This window comes from Oncorhynchus tshawytscha, linkage group LG30, assembly GCF_018296145.1.
Source record: "Oncorhynchus tshawytscha isolate Ot180627B linkage group LG30, Otsh_v2.0, whole genome shotgun sequence".
Taxonomy (NCBI): Eukaryota; Metazoa; Chordata; class Actinopteri; order Salmoniformes; family Salmonidae; genus Oncorhynchus; species Oncorhynchus tshawytscha.
This window is the reverse complement of record NC_056458.1, coordinates 41,709,599-41,724,460: the sequence shown is the minus strand read 5'-3', so window position 1 is coordinate 41,724,460 and position 14,862 is coordinate 41,709,599. Positions and strand designations below refer to the sequence as shown.

The 14,862-nt window shown below is 41.3% G+C and overlaps 1 protein-coding gene across 1 annotated transcript; it reads right to left on the bottom strand.

The window, feature by feature from the left end:
• Positions 1 to 3,451: 3,451 nt before the first annotated feature.
• Positions 3,452 to 8,374, bottom strand: stc2b (stanniocalcin 2b). Its single transcript, XM_024393478.2, has 4 exons — positions 8,084 to 8,374; positions 6,846 to 6,988; positions 5,796 to 6,007; positions 3,452 to 5,658 (listed from the first exon to the last, which is right to left on the bottom strand). The coding sequence occupies exons 1-4, from the start codon at positions 8,226 to 8,228 to the stop codon at positions 5,280 to 5,282; spliced, it is 879 nt and encodes a 292-aa protein (XP_024249246.1). The 5' UTR covers positions 8,229 to 8,374; the 3' UTR covers positions 3,452 to 5,279.
• Between the last annotated feature and the right edge of the window lie 6,488 nt (positions 8,375 to 14,862).

The window sequence follows — 14,862 nt, the reverse complement described above, 5'->3', positions numbered from 1 at the left end:
GTCTCTTTAATTATTGCTAGCTAGCTCAAAGATCTGTCTCCACTTTCACATGACATAAGGACAGATATACATTTACCTTAATAAAGTTTAGGTATGGTGTGGCTATTATGAAGCTTTAGCTACCCAGGCCTACGATATGAAGGCAGTGCGCATTGGCGGTCCAAATAACAGTTCAACTTGAGGTGAGGAAGTTTCAGACCTACCAGAGTTACTCCTTTAATATAATGCTTATCTTTATACAAAATATTCAGAGAAATTAACAAATTACCCTCCTTCTGTATGTCTATCTGTATAGCAGATGCAGTAGCCATCTGACATTAAGAAATGCATGTCGGTGTCTTAGCATGCCACCGGCATATCTCCATCTCTCTGGGGTTAGGCCTAAGCTTCTCTTTGTTTATATATATTTATTAAAATATGAATATCATACAGTAGACAACTATGCCTGTAGGTCTTTGTATGCAGTGCCCTGATACATTTAGTGCTCAAATCTCTGAGACCTGAACTCTTGAGGTGGACAATTATTGTTTTAGGAATCCCCCCAAATAATAGGCTATAAAGTTTTGCTACACATCAAAACCCTACAAGGAATAGTGTTTTTGTCATTTGTTATAGGCTGTTTTTAAGGACATGTAAATGTGTCTCATTTGGCAAACATCCCTCGTTTATTGATGGCGCTAGCTGTGTTGGATCTGAATGCATATGGATGTCCATTAAATTTGTAATTTGTCCAGTATGTTCAAATCTTCCCTGTCATGTTGTCCGGCACCAAATTTTTCTAAAGGAAACTCTGAAATGGCATATTGTTTTTATGAAGATTTTTGAATATTCACATGAAAATCTGTCGCCAATTGGAAGGAAAACTAGCTATAGACACCCTAAAGACTCTGGCAACTCACTAGTCCAGTGTCACTTTGAATATGCCTAAACATCATGATTCATCAGCAGCCCCAAACATCTGAAAAATAAGCTACCACCCAAACAAGCTTGTAAGAATTGTACTTAATCTCTCCCCTTATACTTATCTGGAGGTTGATAAAAATATCTATGTAATGTGTCTCTATCTACACTGAACACAAATATAAAGCAACATGTAAAGTGTTGGTCCCATGTTTCATTAGCTGAAATAAAACATCCCAGAAATGTTCCATACGCACAAAAAGCTTATTTCTCTCAAATTTTGTGCACAAATTTGTTTACCTGTTAGTGAGCATTTCTCCTTTGCCAAGATAATCCATCCACCTGACAGGTGTGGCATATCAAGAAGCTGATTAAACAGCATGATCATTACACAGGTGCACCTTGTGCTGGGGGACAATAAAAGGTCACAACACAATGTCACAGATGTCTCAATTTGAGGGAGCGTGCAATTGGCATGCTAACTGTAGGAATGTCTAAATCAAATCAAATCAAATTTTATTTGTCACATACACATGGTTAGCAGATGTTAATGCGAGTGTAGCGAAATACTTGTGCTTCTAGTTCCGACAATGCAGTAATATCTAACAAGTAATCTAACTAACAATTCCAAAAAACTACTGTCTTATACACAGTGTAAGGGGATAAAGAATATGTACATAAGGATATATGAATGAGTGATGGTACAGAGCAGCATAGGCAAGATACAGTAGATGATATCGAGTACAGTATATACATATGAGATGAGTATGTAAACCAAGTGGCATAGTTAAAGTGGCTAGTGATACATGTATTACATAAGGATGCAGTCGATGATATAGAGTACAGTATCTACGTATGCATATGAGATGAATAATGTAGGGTAAGTAACATTATATAAGGTAGCATTGTTTAAAGTGGCTAGTGATATATTTACATCATTTCCCATCAATTCCCATTATTAAAGTGGCTGGAGTAGAGTCAGTGTCATTGACAGTGTGTTGGCAGTAGCCACTCAATGTTAGTGGTGGCTGTTTAACAGTCTGATGGCCTTGAGATAGAAGCTGTTTTTCAGTCTCTCGGTCCCAGCTTTGATGCACCTGTACTGACCTCGCCTTCTGGATGACAGCGGGGTGAACAGGCAGTGGCTCGGGTGGTTGATGTCCTTGATGATCTTTATGGCCTTCCTGTAGCATCGGGTGGTGTAGGTGTCCTGGAGGGCAGGTAGTTTGCCCCCGGTGATGCGTTGTGCAGACCTCACTACCCTCTGGAGAGCCTTACGGTTGAGGGCGGTGCAGTTGCCATACCAGGCGGTGATACAGCCCGCCAGGATGCTCTCGATTGTGCATCTGTAGAAGTTTGTGAGTGCTTTTGGTGACAAGCCGAATTTCTTCAGCCTCCTGAGGTTGAAGAGGCGCTGCTGCCCTGTTGCCTCACAACCGCAGACCACGTGTAACCAAACCAGCCCAGGACCTCAACATCCAGCTTCTTCACATGAGGGGGGTATTTGTCTGTAATAAATCCTTGTGGGTTAAAACGCATTCTTTGAAATTGTTGCGTTACATTTGTTTTTGTTCAGTAGCCAAACAAAAAGACCAGTGACTGGCATTATAAGGGAATACGTTGCATTATCATTGACAATCATACACAGGCGAGGTTCACCCCTTTGAGCAAAACTTAACATAAATTATATATTTGTTAAATATTTTAAGGGACCACAATAGAAATGTCCCCAATTTTGTGCAATCAGTCAGTTTAAAAATAGTATTTGTGTATATTCAAATGACAAATAAAATCAATCCAAACTGTGCAGCAGACAATTGAATGGAAAGCGACATGCTACAAAACACCAAAAAGTCTAACTTTCGGAAAATGTCAACCAAGCCTTCTATACTGGGTAAACCTACAAGTGTCCGTAGTCGGTATGCTTCATTGGTTGGGTGGTGCAGAGAAACTTGGAAATTGTTGCATATATTTTATAGAACTATAAATCTGATTAACCCCTAGCTGATCGTAGTGTAAGGAAACAGGCTCCAGGGAGAGTTCTCATCTGGGCTGATCGGCAAACCCTCTCAACCTTCTGGCCCGTAGCGGCAGCGAATGTGCCACAGAAGTCGATATTCATAAACCGGGCCGCTACGGTTATTTGTGGTCGTAAACATGAGGGAAGTCTATGAGAGGGTGTTCAAGACATTTAATAGGGTCATGTGAATATCTTTTAACTTTGAGGGGGGGGAAACAACCCTAAAGACTGGCAACTCACTAGTCCAGTGTCACTTTGAACAAATTGAGGGTGACCAGTCACTCCCTCAGTAAATCTTGAGCTGGCTGAAGTGTCCACTTTGGATTCCTACAGTACGTGTCCTGTGTATTACCAGTAGATGGCAGTAAGCAACAGTATTATGGACAGATGGTGTCCATGTACATCTGATTTTGGCAAATTTTACAATATTGACACGATACAACTTTTGTGCAACCTTACATTGATTGTTCTGCACGTCAGTGTCATTTTAGATTTAACAATTTGCACTGAGTTGAGACTCAAGCCAACTAGTAGAATTTGTTAGTTTTATTCAACAATATGCTTATAAAATGATTACAATGCATTGTCATAGATTTAAAACAGCAAAGTATCTGAAATGTTTTATGTCCAAAATAACTCAAATGAAAAGTATAAAAATGGTAGTTTGCTTGTATCAAGGCCTAACCCTACACCACAAATAAAGGTAATGCATAGCTTAAGAAAAGTAGTCAAAATAAATACAAGTTAAATACTTAGACATTGAATCAGAGTACAAACAAACTTCGTAAGAAATAAGTTGCTGTTTTCAAGTACAGAGTCTGAATGCAGTCATCCACTTGACATTTAGCCGATAGTACTGACAGAAGTTGTGTAGAGGGCAGTTGATTCTCATCTTACACATGCACAACTGGACAATCCAAAAGAAAATCCACATCATACAAGCCAACTGTACAAAATGTGTAAAAAAAGTAATACAAAAAATGAAAGAGAGATAGCAGAGTGTCTGTTGTATTCATACCAGTTCAATGTCCTCTGAAAGTGTCCAGTATTAAACATCTCTAGAGCTGGCATGACTGGTGAGGTAGGTTACTTGGAGTACTATTGAGGTTACTACTAAAGGACAAGCTAGCTAGTTGGATCAAAAGCTAGTAAAAACATTCAAATTGTCAGATTTGAAAATGTTTAACAAGACATTCTGTGGTCATCCTGTGAGAAATTGCAGTAGACCCTGATGCATATAAAACGAAGGCCTCAGTGAGAACAGGCTGAGACACACATTCCATTTAACTAAAACATTTTAATGGGTCTCATTGTTTTGTTATAACACCTGAGGTTTGCCTTTGCCTTTGAGTGAACGCGCATTACCATGTTTGAGTTTATGGTTGTGAGATATCTTTTTAATGAGCTTTCCTGATTGTGGTAGAAGGGCCACTTGTCAGCCAAGTTGTTACTTGTGATGAGAAATCACACAAGGCATCATATGGGCCAGTAATGGACTTCTCTTTGAAGAGTTGATGTGACATTGAGTTGTACGGTTCACTTTTGTACTGCAAATAAATAGTTTCCGCAGAAACATTGACAGCTTGCATAAGCACAATTCTCTACACAAGTTTATTTACGGTAGCGCTAGTATTTAGTTAAAACAAATGCAGTATTGAAACTAGTTGACAGAATGTAAAACACAATAGACAGTTTACTTATAAATTTACCTCATCTTCTGGATACCTAGAAAAATAGGACCTAGAGCGAGTCAGCCATCCAAGATGTGGGTTTAATTAAGTGTAAGGTCTCTTTAAAACCTAATTTATCAAACTATAAGTCATAACTTTGTGTGTAATACCAAGTTAATGTCTAGATGAACCTGGAATATTGCAGTCACAATTTTGGGAAGAAGTGTAAGACAACTTCCAACCAGTTCCAATAGAGTCCTTGCTGTGACAAACGCTTACATCTTTACTGAACTAACAGATAGTATAAATTGTTTATACTGATCCAGGTAAGATTGATATGCCCATGATTTACTTTTAAAAAGGAATCAAATGAAATAGATGTTACTTTAAAATATGTTTTGAATATCACTTGTAATTAAAACAAGGAATTATTGAAAAACAAGGCCTCAAAATCTACATTTGACCAAATATACCCTGTCACCTGTACCATTTAGGAGAGTATGAATGGGGAAGTATGGTACACGGTCATTACTCTCCCTTGTTTACAACAGAGGTCATCTGTAGTGGGGTTGCTTGAGGGGAAAGGGGGTAAGAGGTAGTCTGTAGTAGGGTTGCTTGAGGGGGAAAAGTGGGTCAGAGGTTTGGGGCTTATCTGTTGCGTGTTCAGGCTAGGGACCTTGCACTCTGTTTCACCCCTGGACAGCAGTACTGGGTGCTTGACCGGGCACAGCGAGCCCAGGGTCTGTGGCGTCATCCAGGGGATTCTGACTGAGACTCTCAGAGGGGTGAAGGCTCCCCTCGTCACCTAGCTGGTCTGTTCTTGGCTGGTCCTGTTCGGTGTTGGGGAGGGAGAGCTGGCCAGCAGGGGGCAGTGTGCTCCTGCCCTGCAGAGCGGCAGAAGGGACGGTGATGTGTTGGGGGTCATCTGAGCGGCCTAGGGAGCACAGGCTCAGGCTGCCACACAGGGCCCCCCAGTTCAGCTCACACTGCATCCTCACTCTCCGTGCTATAGCCGTCCTCACCTCCTCGCCACAGCCCAGCAGGATGTTCACCAGCTCCACATGAGGCCTGACATAGGAAGAGGAAATATTATATTTCTGAATGCAGATTACTATAGTAATTTAATTCAGAGCATGTTGACTCTGGACCATTAAAATGTACTACACTGAATGGGTTTAGTATGAAATGGAAGGCCTCATGCCCACCCTTTGGGGAAGAGGTCCTGGAAGTGGATCATCTCCACCATGACGTTGACGTTCTCCCTGACAGCAGAACAAAGGTTGTGTTTGACGTAGCACTCTCTCTGCAGCTGGAACACCATCTCGTTCACCGCCAGGCACTTCCTGCTCACACAGCTGAACCGGTGCCTCAGGCCGTGGGCCATGCACTTCAGGGCATCCTTGATGAAGGACTTCCCCTTTAAGAGTTCAACATAAAAGGTTATCACCTTAGGGCTGGTACAATAGTATAGCTGACAATTATGGACAATAACCGTGAACTGAAGTTGTAGTCGTCATATCCTCTTACATTAATTTTAGCCGGGGGCATTAAACTTTATTTTCAAGTAGATATAGTTCACCCAATAGCAGTTTCATTTTTACATGAAGATGCTAAAGTTGGTAATAGTTTAGAGTAGAGTGGCAGTCGAGAGCAGCTTAATTTTCAAGTGGTCAAATCTAGTCGTTTGAGACGGGTCTCTCCAAAGCTGTTTTGTGAAAGGGGATACCTTGTCAGTTGCACAATGCTTTCAACCAAAATGTCTTCACATTTAACCCAGAGAGGTGTGGGGGGGCAGCCTTAAATTGACATCCTCACCCAGGGAGCATTTGTTGTTAGCGGTCTTGCACTAGGGCAGATTTTCCCACCTTACTGGCTCGGGAAAGCAAACCAGCGACCTTTTGGTTACTGGCCCAATGCTAGGTATGTTGTAGCTAATTTTCTAAGATGCATTATGAGTTCACACTTTTTCAGCAATTATGAGAATAACTGGCAATTTGCATGACAAATATTCATAAACCACATTTCCATAATCGTCAAAGCTATACATCTGAAGTGGCAATTTCCAAATTGTGTTGTGCTTATTAGTTATAGCACAACACATGTTTATACAGTTCCATAAAGCATGCAATGTATGTAAGCTGTAGTAGGGCATGGGGATACTGTCACTTTCTTTCACCCTCTACAATAGAAACACACTCCTGAGTCACTCACAATCCAGGAGGTTAGTTGGGAGGTTTGGAAGAAGTGGGATATACCTGGGAGTCAAACTTGCCGGCATTGTGCAGAAATGTCATACAGATGTCATGTAGGCCTTGGATTTCACACGAGTTGTTGTTGAAGCATTCGAACATGCCACAGCCCACATCCCCAGCATTCACCAGACAGTGCTGGATCTCCGCTGATGGAGAGAACATGTTAGTGAACATGAGGGAGGGCATGTGAAAACTACAAGGGAACAGTAGCTTTTTAATAATGCAGAAGTTGACCTGGTGCCAATGTGGTGGTTGCTAGGGAGATGAGGGAGAAAAAAAAAATCCCAAATTTTTACTGATACTTTCAATAATGATCATGTTCCAAATACAGTAAAAATTTAAAACAAAAAATGTCCATGATTTAGTAGCCAATTATGCAAATAGCTTTTACAATTGCAATAGGGTTAGACCAGTGATGACTAGGAAGATGGAATGCTGGGACCATTCGAGTGCCTGACGCCATGTGGCATTGTATCGGTGATTACATGAACGCAGGGGATAGGCAAAAGTACATTAATGCATTGCTAATAGTGTCATAACGGCTTTGATCGAAAAATAAAACATGGGCTTCCATTCAATGCATTTGTGCGTAATTGAACACAAATGGCAACTTGCGCGTAAAAATAAAAAAAATTCTAATAACCTATAGTTAGAAATATGTCAAAACAATAGTCATTCCTTTGTAGTCTACACAACCTAAGACCTTGGCATTTATGTTCCTTAGCAAAACTGCTTATAGGTCATATAGGGCGCAAATAAAATATTCGAAAACATGCAAATGTATCATAACAATGCTACAATTTCCAAAATTATCATATTCCCGCTGGTTTGCCTGCGCCGGGGTAAAAAACAGCTTGCTGTCAGAGCTTGTGTTGGCATTTAAAACAGGAAGGTGCTTGGAAAAGAGCTGGCCACTAGGCGTATGGAATTACAGTGAAGTGACAGAACTAGAGATCACTGGGTACCTGCGTAGGAACAGACTATGATAAAACCACATTTCGACCACAGGTGTGTGTGTGTGTGGGGGGGAGTTTAATCCACACTGAAAGAAACTTATCCACATGACTAAATAACCCCAAAAGACATGTTGTCATAGAATTATTGATTTTGTAATTTTGGCTCGTGACAGAATGTGAAACTCAGAATTCAAACAGGGAACCTTTTTTTTGAGTTCACCTGTTTAAAAAGTTAAAATCCGAATTAATATTTTAAACATGCAATACACAGTAGCATTCATTTACCTGTGTTTTGCAGTGAGAGTCGTCTTTTCGGCAGGTTCAAATGTTTGTCTTGAGGGATTTCGTGAAATTCGATTGGATCTGTCGCCAATAATTGCTGAAACGCTATTAAAAAGAGCGCTAAAGAAAATGTAAGTAGCATCTCCATTTGCACTATTACGCACTCACAGAAAAAAAAGAGGAAATTCAGAAAAATATTACTTTTGAATTAAGTTCAGCTTGGAACCGCGCATTAATGTCGAGAGTGAATACCGAGAGGGTATGATGCTTCCTATATCTCCCTCAACTCGTGTCAGTTTTGATTAAGTAGCTAAGCAGGTGCTGTCATTCGTGGCTGCCGACCAATCACAGTGGCAGGCATCCACCACCAAGTTTAAAGGGCGTGCGCTCAATTAAATATTCGCCTATCCTGTACTGAATAATTAGAAGCAATTAGTGACATATTACCACAACGCAGTGGTGCATTGATATCATGATGTTTTTATTTATTTATTATTCTCTGTAATAATACAATGTAAGGGTGGGGTTAGGTTCTTTCTTTTGGTTCAATTTCTGAATCATTTGTTGTTATTCACATCTAGTATTTTTTGGTAATTGCAGCTGCTGAGGTGGCATTTGAAAAACACAGAATAAAATGTTAGAATAGTTTGTGCATACCCAGAGAAATGTACAATAGATGCTTATGGACTGCATGAAGTGACTTGTGGTGAGGTCAGTGGATGGGTAGTCACATTATTAAAGCCAGATTTATTCACAAATAAACCTTGATTGAAGCCCACATTCCCCATACAAAAGATAGTTCCAACAACCAAAGTGACAAAATTTACAAAAATGTTCACCAAATGTAAATATCAATGTAGGCAAAACACAAAAGTGATTTTATTTAACTAGGCAAGTCAGTTAAGAACAAATTCTTATTTTCAATGATGGCCTAGGAACAGTGGGTTGACTGCCTGTTTAGGGGCAGAATGAAAGATTTGTACCTTGTCAGCTCAGGGATTTGAACTTGCAACCTTTTGGTTACTAGTTCAACACTCTAACCACTAGGCTACCCTGCCACCCCCACATATTTCGTATATGACAAAATGACACCCCACTCAGCTCAGCCATAGACCGATGTAGCATCCACAGTTACAACTGATAGGTGGCACTAAAATACCAATATATGCACATTTAAAACTCCATAGCCTTTTACAAGGGATTTACAATTCTTACAATGTACTGCACTGCACGCAAGCAAACACACACACACACTAATAATATTATTACCCACATATATACAGTTGAAGTCGGAAGTTTACATACACTTAGGTTGGAGTCAAAACTTGTTTTTCAACCACTCCACAAATGTCTTGTTAACAAACTATAGTTTTGGCAAGTCGGTTAGGACATCTACTTTGTGCATGACACAAGTCATTTTTCCAACAATTGTTCACAGTCAGATTATTTCACTTATAATTCACTGTATCACAATTCCAGTGGGTCAAGAGTTTACATACACTAAGTTGACGTTCGGTCTCCTAGAGATGAAGGTACTTTGGTGCGAAAAGTGCAAATCAATCCCAGAACAACAGCAAAGGACCTTGTGATGATGCTGGAGGAAACGGGTACAAAAGTATCTATATCCGCAGTAAAACGAGTCTTATATCAACATAACCTGATAGGCCACTCAGCAAGGAAGAAGCCACTGCTCCAAAACCACCATAAAAAAAGCCAGACTACGGTTTGCAACTGCACATGGGGACAACGATCATACTTTTTGGAGAAATGTCCTCTGGTCTGATGAAACAAAAATAGAATGGTTTGGCCATAATGACCATAATTATGTTTGGATGAAAAAGGGGGAGGCTTGCAAGCTGAAGAACACCATCCCGACTGTGAAGCACAGAGTTGGCAGCATCATGTTGTGGGGGTGCTTTGCTGCAGGAGGGACTGGTGCACTTCTCAAAATAGATGGCATCATGAGGGGGGGAAATTATGTGGATATTTTGAAGCAACATCTCAACGCATCAGTCAGGAAGTTCAAGCTTGGTCGCAAATGGGTCTTCCAAATGGACAATGACCCCAAGCATACTTCCAAAGTTGTGGCAAAATGGCTTAAGGACAAGTCAAGGTATTGGAGTGGCCATCACAAAGCCCTGACCTCAATCCCATAGAAAATTTGTGGGCAGAACTGAAAAAGCGTGTGCGAGCAAGGAGGCCTACAAACCTGACACTTCCACCAGCTCTGTCAGGAGGAATGGGCCAAAATTCACCCAATTTATTGTGGGAAGCTTGTGGAAGGCTATCTGAAACTTTCGACCCAAGTGAAACAATTTAAGGGCAATGCTACCAAATACTAATTGAGTGTATGTAAACTTCTGACCCACTGGAAATGTGATGAAAGAAATACAAGCTGAAATAAATCATTCTCTCTACTATTATTCTGACATTTCACATTCTTAAAATAAAGGGGTGATCGATCCTAACTGACCTAAAACAGGGATTTTTTACTAGGATTAAATGTCAGGAATTGTGAAAAACTGAGTTTAAATGTATTTGGCTAAGGTGTATGTAACCTCCGACTGCAACTGTATAATAAATAAGAGTTTAACTACATTTCATATCAACAATCAATGACTGAAAAATACATTTAAAACAACATTTTGGCTTGATAAATCAAACACATTCAAAGAGATGTTAACCCTCAAAATTGCAAAGGAAAATGCATTCTCAGCCCTACGTTGTTGTAAATGAAGTTATTTCATCTGTCCTTCAGGGTGAACCATCTCACCGACAGCGTTTTAGAATGCACAGCAGAACCACATGGCCATTACTTTATTCTGCATGGACACAACAGGCCCATGGTTGTGTGGGAGATGCATCCCCAAGGCACAAAACGTCACACACACAAACAGTAGCACAGTTCTCCCAGGCAGCACACAGGTAGGCAGCTCCATCCATCAGGGCAGGGTTCCCCTACTGGTGGCCTGCGGGTGGTTTTATTTGGCCCCCAAAGTTTTCTGAGCTAAAAAAACAAATATTTAATTGTTGGACATAAAAGACTGTAAAAACGCCAGGAAATCAGCTCAAAGCTATTTTAATTTGGTTAATCTGTTCCCAAGTATTCCCAACGCATAATAGAGAGACATATGTGATTGTATACTAATAATAATAATTTGTAATAATTTATTGTATTTATATCTAGCACTATTGTACCAACTGAGGTACGCAAAGCACTTTACATAGTAGAGGGAACTCACCTCATCCACCATCAATGTGTAGCACACATCTTAGTGATGAACAGTGACCATTTTTTTTGTACCAGAACCCTCACCACACATTAGCTATGATGGAGAGGTGAGGAGGGATATATGCCAATTAGGAATGAGGGGGATGATTAGTTGGCCATGATGGAATGGGGCCAGGTTGGGAATTTGGCCCTGAACACTGGGTGAACACTCCTACTCTTAAAATAAGCCCCATGGGATTTTTAGTGACAACAGAGTCAGGACACCCGTTTAACATCCCATCTGAAAGACGGCACCCTATACAGGGAAATGTTCCCAAATATAATCAATATTTGAAATGATTATGTTTTAGTCAAATATTATATATGTTTAGACTTCTTGCGTTCAATTTGCAGTCAATTCTTTGTTTTATTATGTTCCCGCCAACTAACCATTCGCTCAAGAACAAATTGGCCCGTGGCTAAATCTAGTTGATGATCCCTGATAGGGCTTCAAGCCGGTTGGAGAGCTGAATCCTCACGCGCGAGTGCGCCCGCATGCAGCCACTCACGTAGAATAGTTATAGTGCGGTTAGTCACATCCATCTGGTAGAAGCCAAGGCTCTGGCCCGTATTGAGTGGTGTGAGAAGCCCCATTCCCACTACGTCCACGAAGTACAGGTAGATGTTCAAGATGTGTAAAAGTCAGGGTGAAAATGTTTTCATTGGTAACGACATTTCAGACAAGTGGTCAGTCCAGGACTGCCTATGTTCTTAACTTCCATTATAGTTGACGTCCCCCGTTCGAACCCTCAATGCGGCATGTTACATTATTCCAACTTGGAAAATTGTTTGATTTGATAGGTTGTTTTTGCTAGCTAGTTAGCTTTGTTCAGTTCAAGGGATGCGAACGACAAATTAAGTAGACACTCCCAATGTGCAGAGTTTACCCCAGGCATTACCCACACAACAGCGACACCTATGCTGGCTCTGTCCGTTAACAAGTGACGAGTCAAGAACTGCTGGGCTCGTCAAAGATGTTAAAGGTTTTGAAAAGATAGAAAGAAAGGCATGAATACTGCGCCTTACCTGAGGGTTTGATGCAGTTTTAGCAGATTTTGAGATTTGAATCACCAGAATCATTAGGTAACAAAAAATAATGGTATGTTTTATATACAGTACCAATCAAACTTTTGGATACACCTACTCATTCCAGGGTTTTTCTTTATTTGGACTATTTTACATTTCTACATTGCAGAATAATAGTGAATACATCAAAACTATGACAAAGCACATATGGGATCATGTAGTAACCAAAAAACTGTTAAACAAATCAAAATATATTTAATATTTGTGATTCTTCAAAGTAGCCACCCTTTGCTTGATGACAGCTTTGCACACACCTGGCATTCTCTCAACCAGCTTCACCTGTAATAGTTTTCCAACAGTCTTGAAGGAGTTCCCGCATATGCTGAGCACTTGTTGGGACCACAGTGTCTCCTGATCCCTCCTGTCTCAGCCTCCAGTATTTATGCTGCAATAGTTTATGTGTTGGGGGGCTTGGGTCAGTCTGTTATATCTGGAGTATTTCTCCTGTCTTATCCGGTGTGAATTTAAGTATTCTCTCTCTCTCCCCCCCTCTCTCTCTCTCTCTCCCCCTCTCTCTCCCCCCTCTCTCTCTCTCAGAGGACCTGAGCTCTAGGACCATGCCTCAGGACTACCTGGCATGTTGACTCCCCAGTCCACCTGGTCATGCTGCTGTTCTGCCTGCGGCTATGGAACCCTGATCTGTTCATCGGACGTGCTTCCTTGTCCCAGACCTGCTGTTTTCAACTCTCTAGAGACAGCAGGTACGGTAGAGATACTCTGAATGATCGGCTATGATCGATTTAGACACCGTGCTTCTACACCTGCATTGCTTTCTGTTTGGGGTTTTAGGCTGGGTTTTTGTACAGCACTTTGTGACATCAGCTGATGTAAGAAGGGTTTTATAAATACATTTGATTGGTTGGCTGCTTTTCCTTCACTCTGTGGTCCAACTCATCCCAAACCTTCTCAATTGGGATGAGGTCGGGTGATTGGGGAGGCCAGGTCAACTGATGCAGCACTACATCACTCTCCTTCTTGGTCAAATAGCCTTTACACAGCCTGGAGGTGTGTTGGGTCATTGTCCTGTTGAAAAACAAATGATAGTCCCACTAAGCACAAACGAGATGGGATGGCGTATCGCTGCAGAATGCTGTGGTAGCTAGGCTGGTTAAGTGTGCGTTGAATTCTAAATAAATCACCCTCAGTGTCACCAGCAAAGCACCCCCACACCATCACACCTCCTCCTCCATGCTTCATGGTGGGAACCACACATGCGGAGATCATCCGTTCACCTACTCTGCATCTCACAAAGACATGGCGTTTGGAACCAAAAATCTCAGAGCAAAGAACAGATTTCCACCGGTCTAATGTCCATTGCTTATGTTTCTTGGACCAAGCAAGTCTCTTCTTATTACTGTCCTTTAATGGTGGTTTCTTTGTAGCAATCCAACCACGAAGGCCTCATTCACATAGTCTCCTCTGAACAGTTGATGTTGAGATTTGTCTGTTACTTGAACTCTGTGAAGCATTTATTTGGACTGCAATTTCTGAGGCTGGTAACTCTAATGAACTCATCCTCTGCAGCAGAGGTAACTCTGGTTCTTCCTTTCCTGTGTCGGTCCTCTTGAGAGCCAGTTTCCTCATAGCGCTTGTTGGTTTTTGAGACTGCACTTGAAGAAACTTTCAAAGTTCTTGAAATGTTCCGCATTGACTGACCTTCATGTCTTAAAGTAATGATTGTTTATCTTTGCTTATTTGAGCTGTTTTGCCATAATATGGACATGAGCTCTTTTCGAATACCCATACTAACCACACTAACCATACTATTTGTGACGTGGATTGAGTATATAGTATGCTTATTGGTCATAGTATTGATATGGTTAGTATGACAAAAGTTCTCGGATGTCGTACTAAATTCGCCAAAATATGAAGTATACACGCAGAGGACACCATTTCCGTACTTTAGGGCCCATAATGCAATTCTTCAGGAAATGGGCATGACCCTGAAGTTAATGCTCAGGAAGGTAATCGATAAGAATGGGAAAAACGGGGATTTCATGTTACCGTAACTGATGGTTGCCATTAGCGAGGTTCCCCAAGCCACGCTGGGGTATTCACCCTTTGAGCTGGTATATGGGAGGCACCTCCGGGGAATCTTGGACATCGCCCGGGAAACTTAGGAGCACCAGTCCACCCCTTACACTCCTGTTATAGAGCATGTCATGGCAATGCAAGACAGGATAGCCACAGTCACACCCATCGTCAGAGAGCACATGAGACAAGCACAAGAGCACCAGCAGGACACTTATAACTGGCAGGCTACCCTGAGGGAATTTCAACCGGGAGATAAGGTGTTAGTGCTGGTCCCCACGGTAGAGTGTAAACTACTAGCCGCGTGGAAAGGACCTTGTGAAGTGCTGGAGAGAATAGGATAAGTTAATTATCGGAACTGACAGCTAGGTTGTCGGCCCCCGGAACAGATCTA

Coding starts and splice junctions, on each gene's coding strand:
- stc2b (XM_024393478.2), bottom strand. CDS start 8,228: ATGGAGATGCTACTTACATTTTCTTTAGCGCTCTTTTTAATAGCGTTT. Junction 6,989..8,083: donor ACTCTCACTGCAAAACACAG/GTAAATGAATGC, acceptor TCTCTCCATCAG/CGGAGATCCAGCACTGTCTG. Junction 6,008..6,845: donor CCGGCAAGTTTGACTCCCAG/GTATATCCCACT, acceptor GAACTCTTAAAG/GGGAAGTCCTTCATCAAGGA.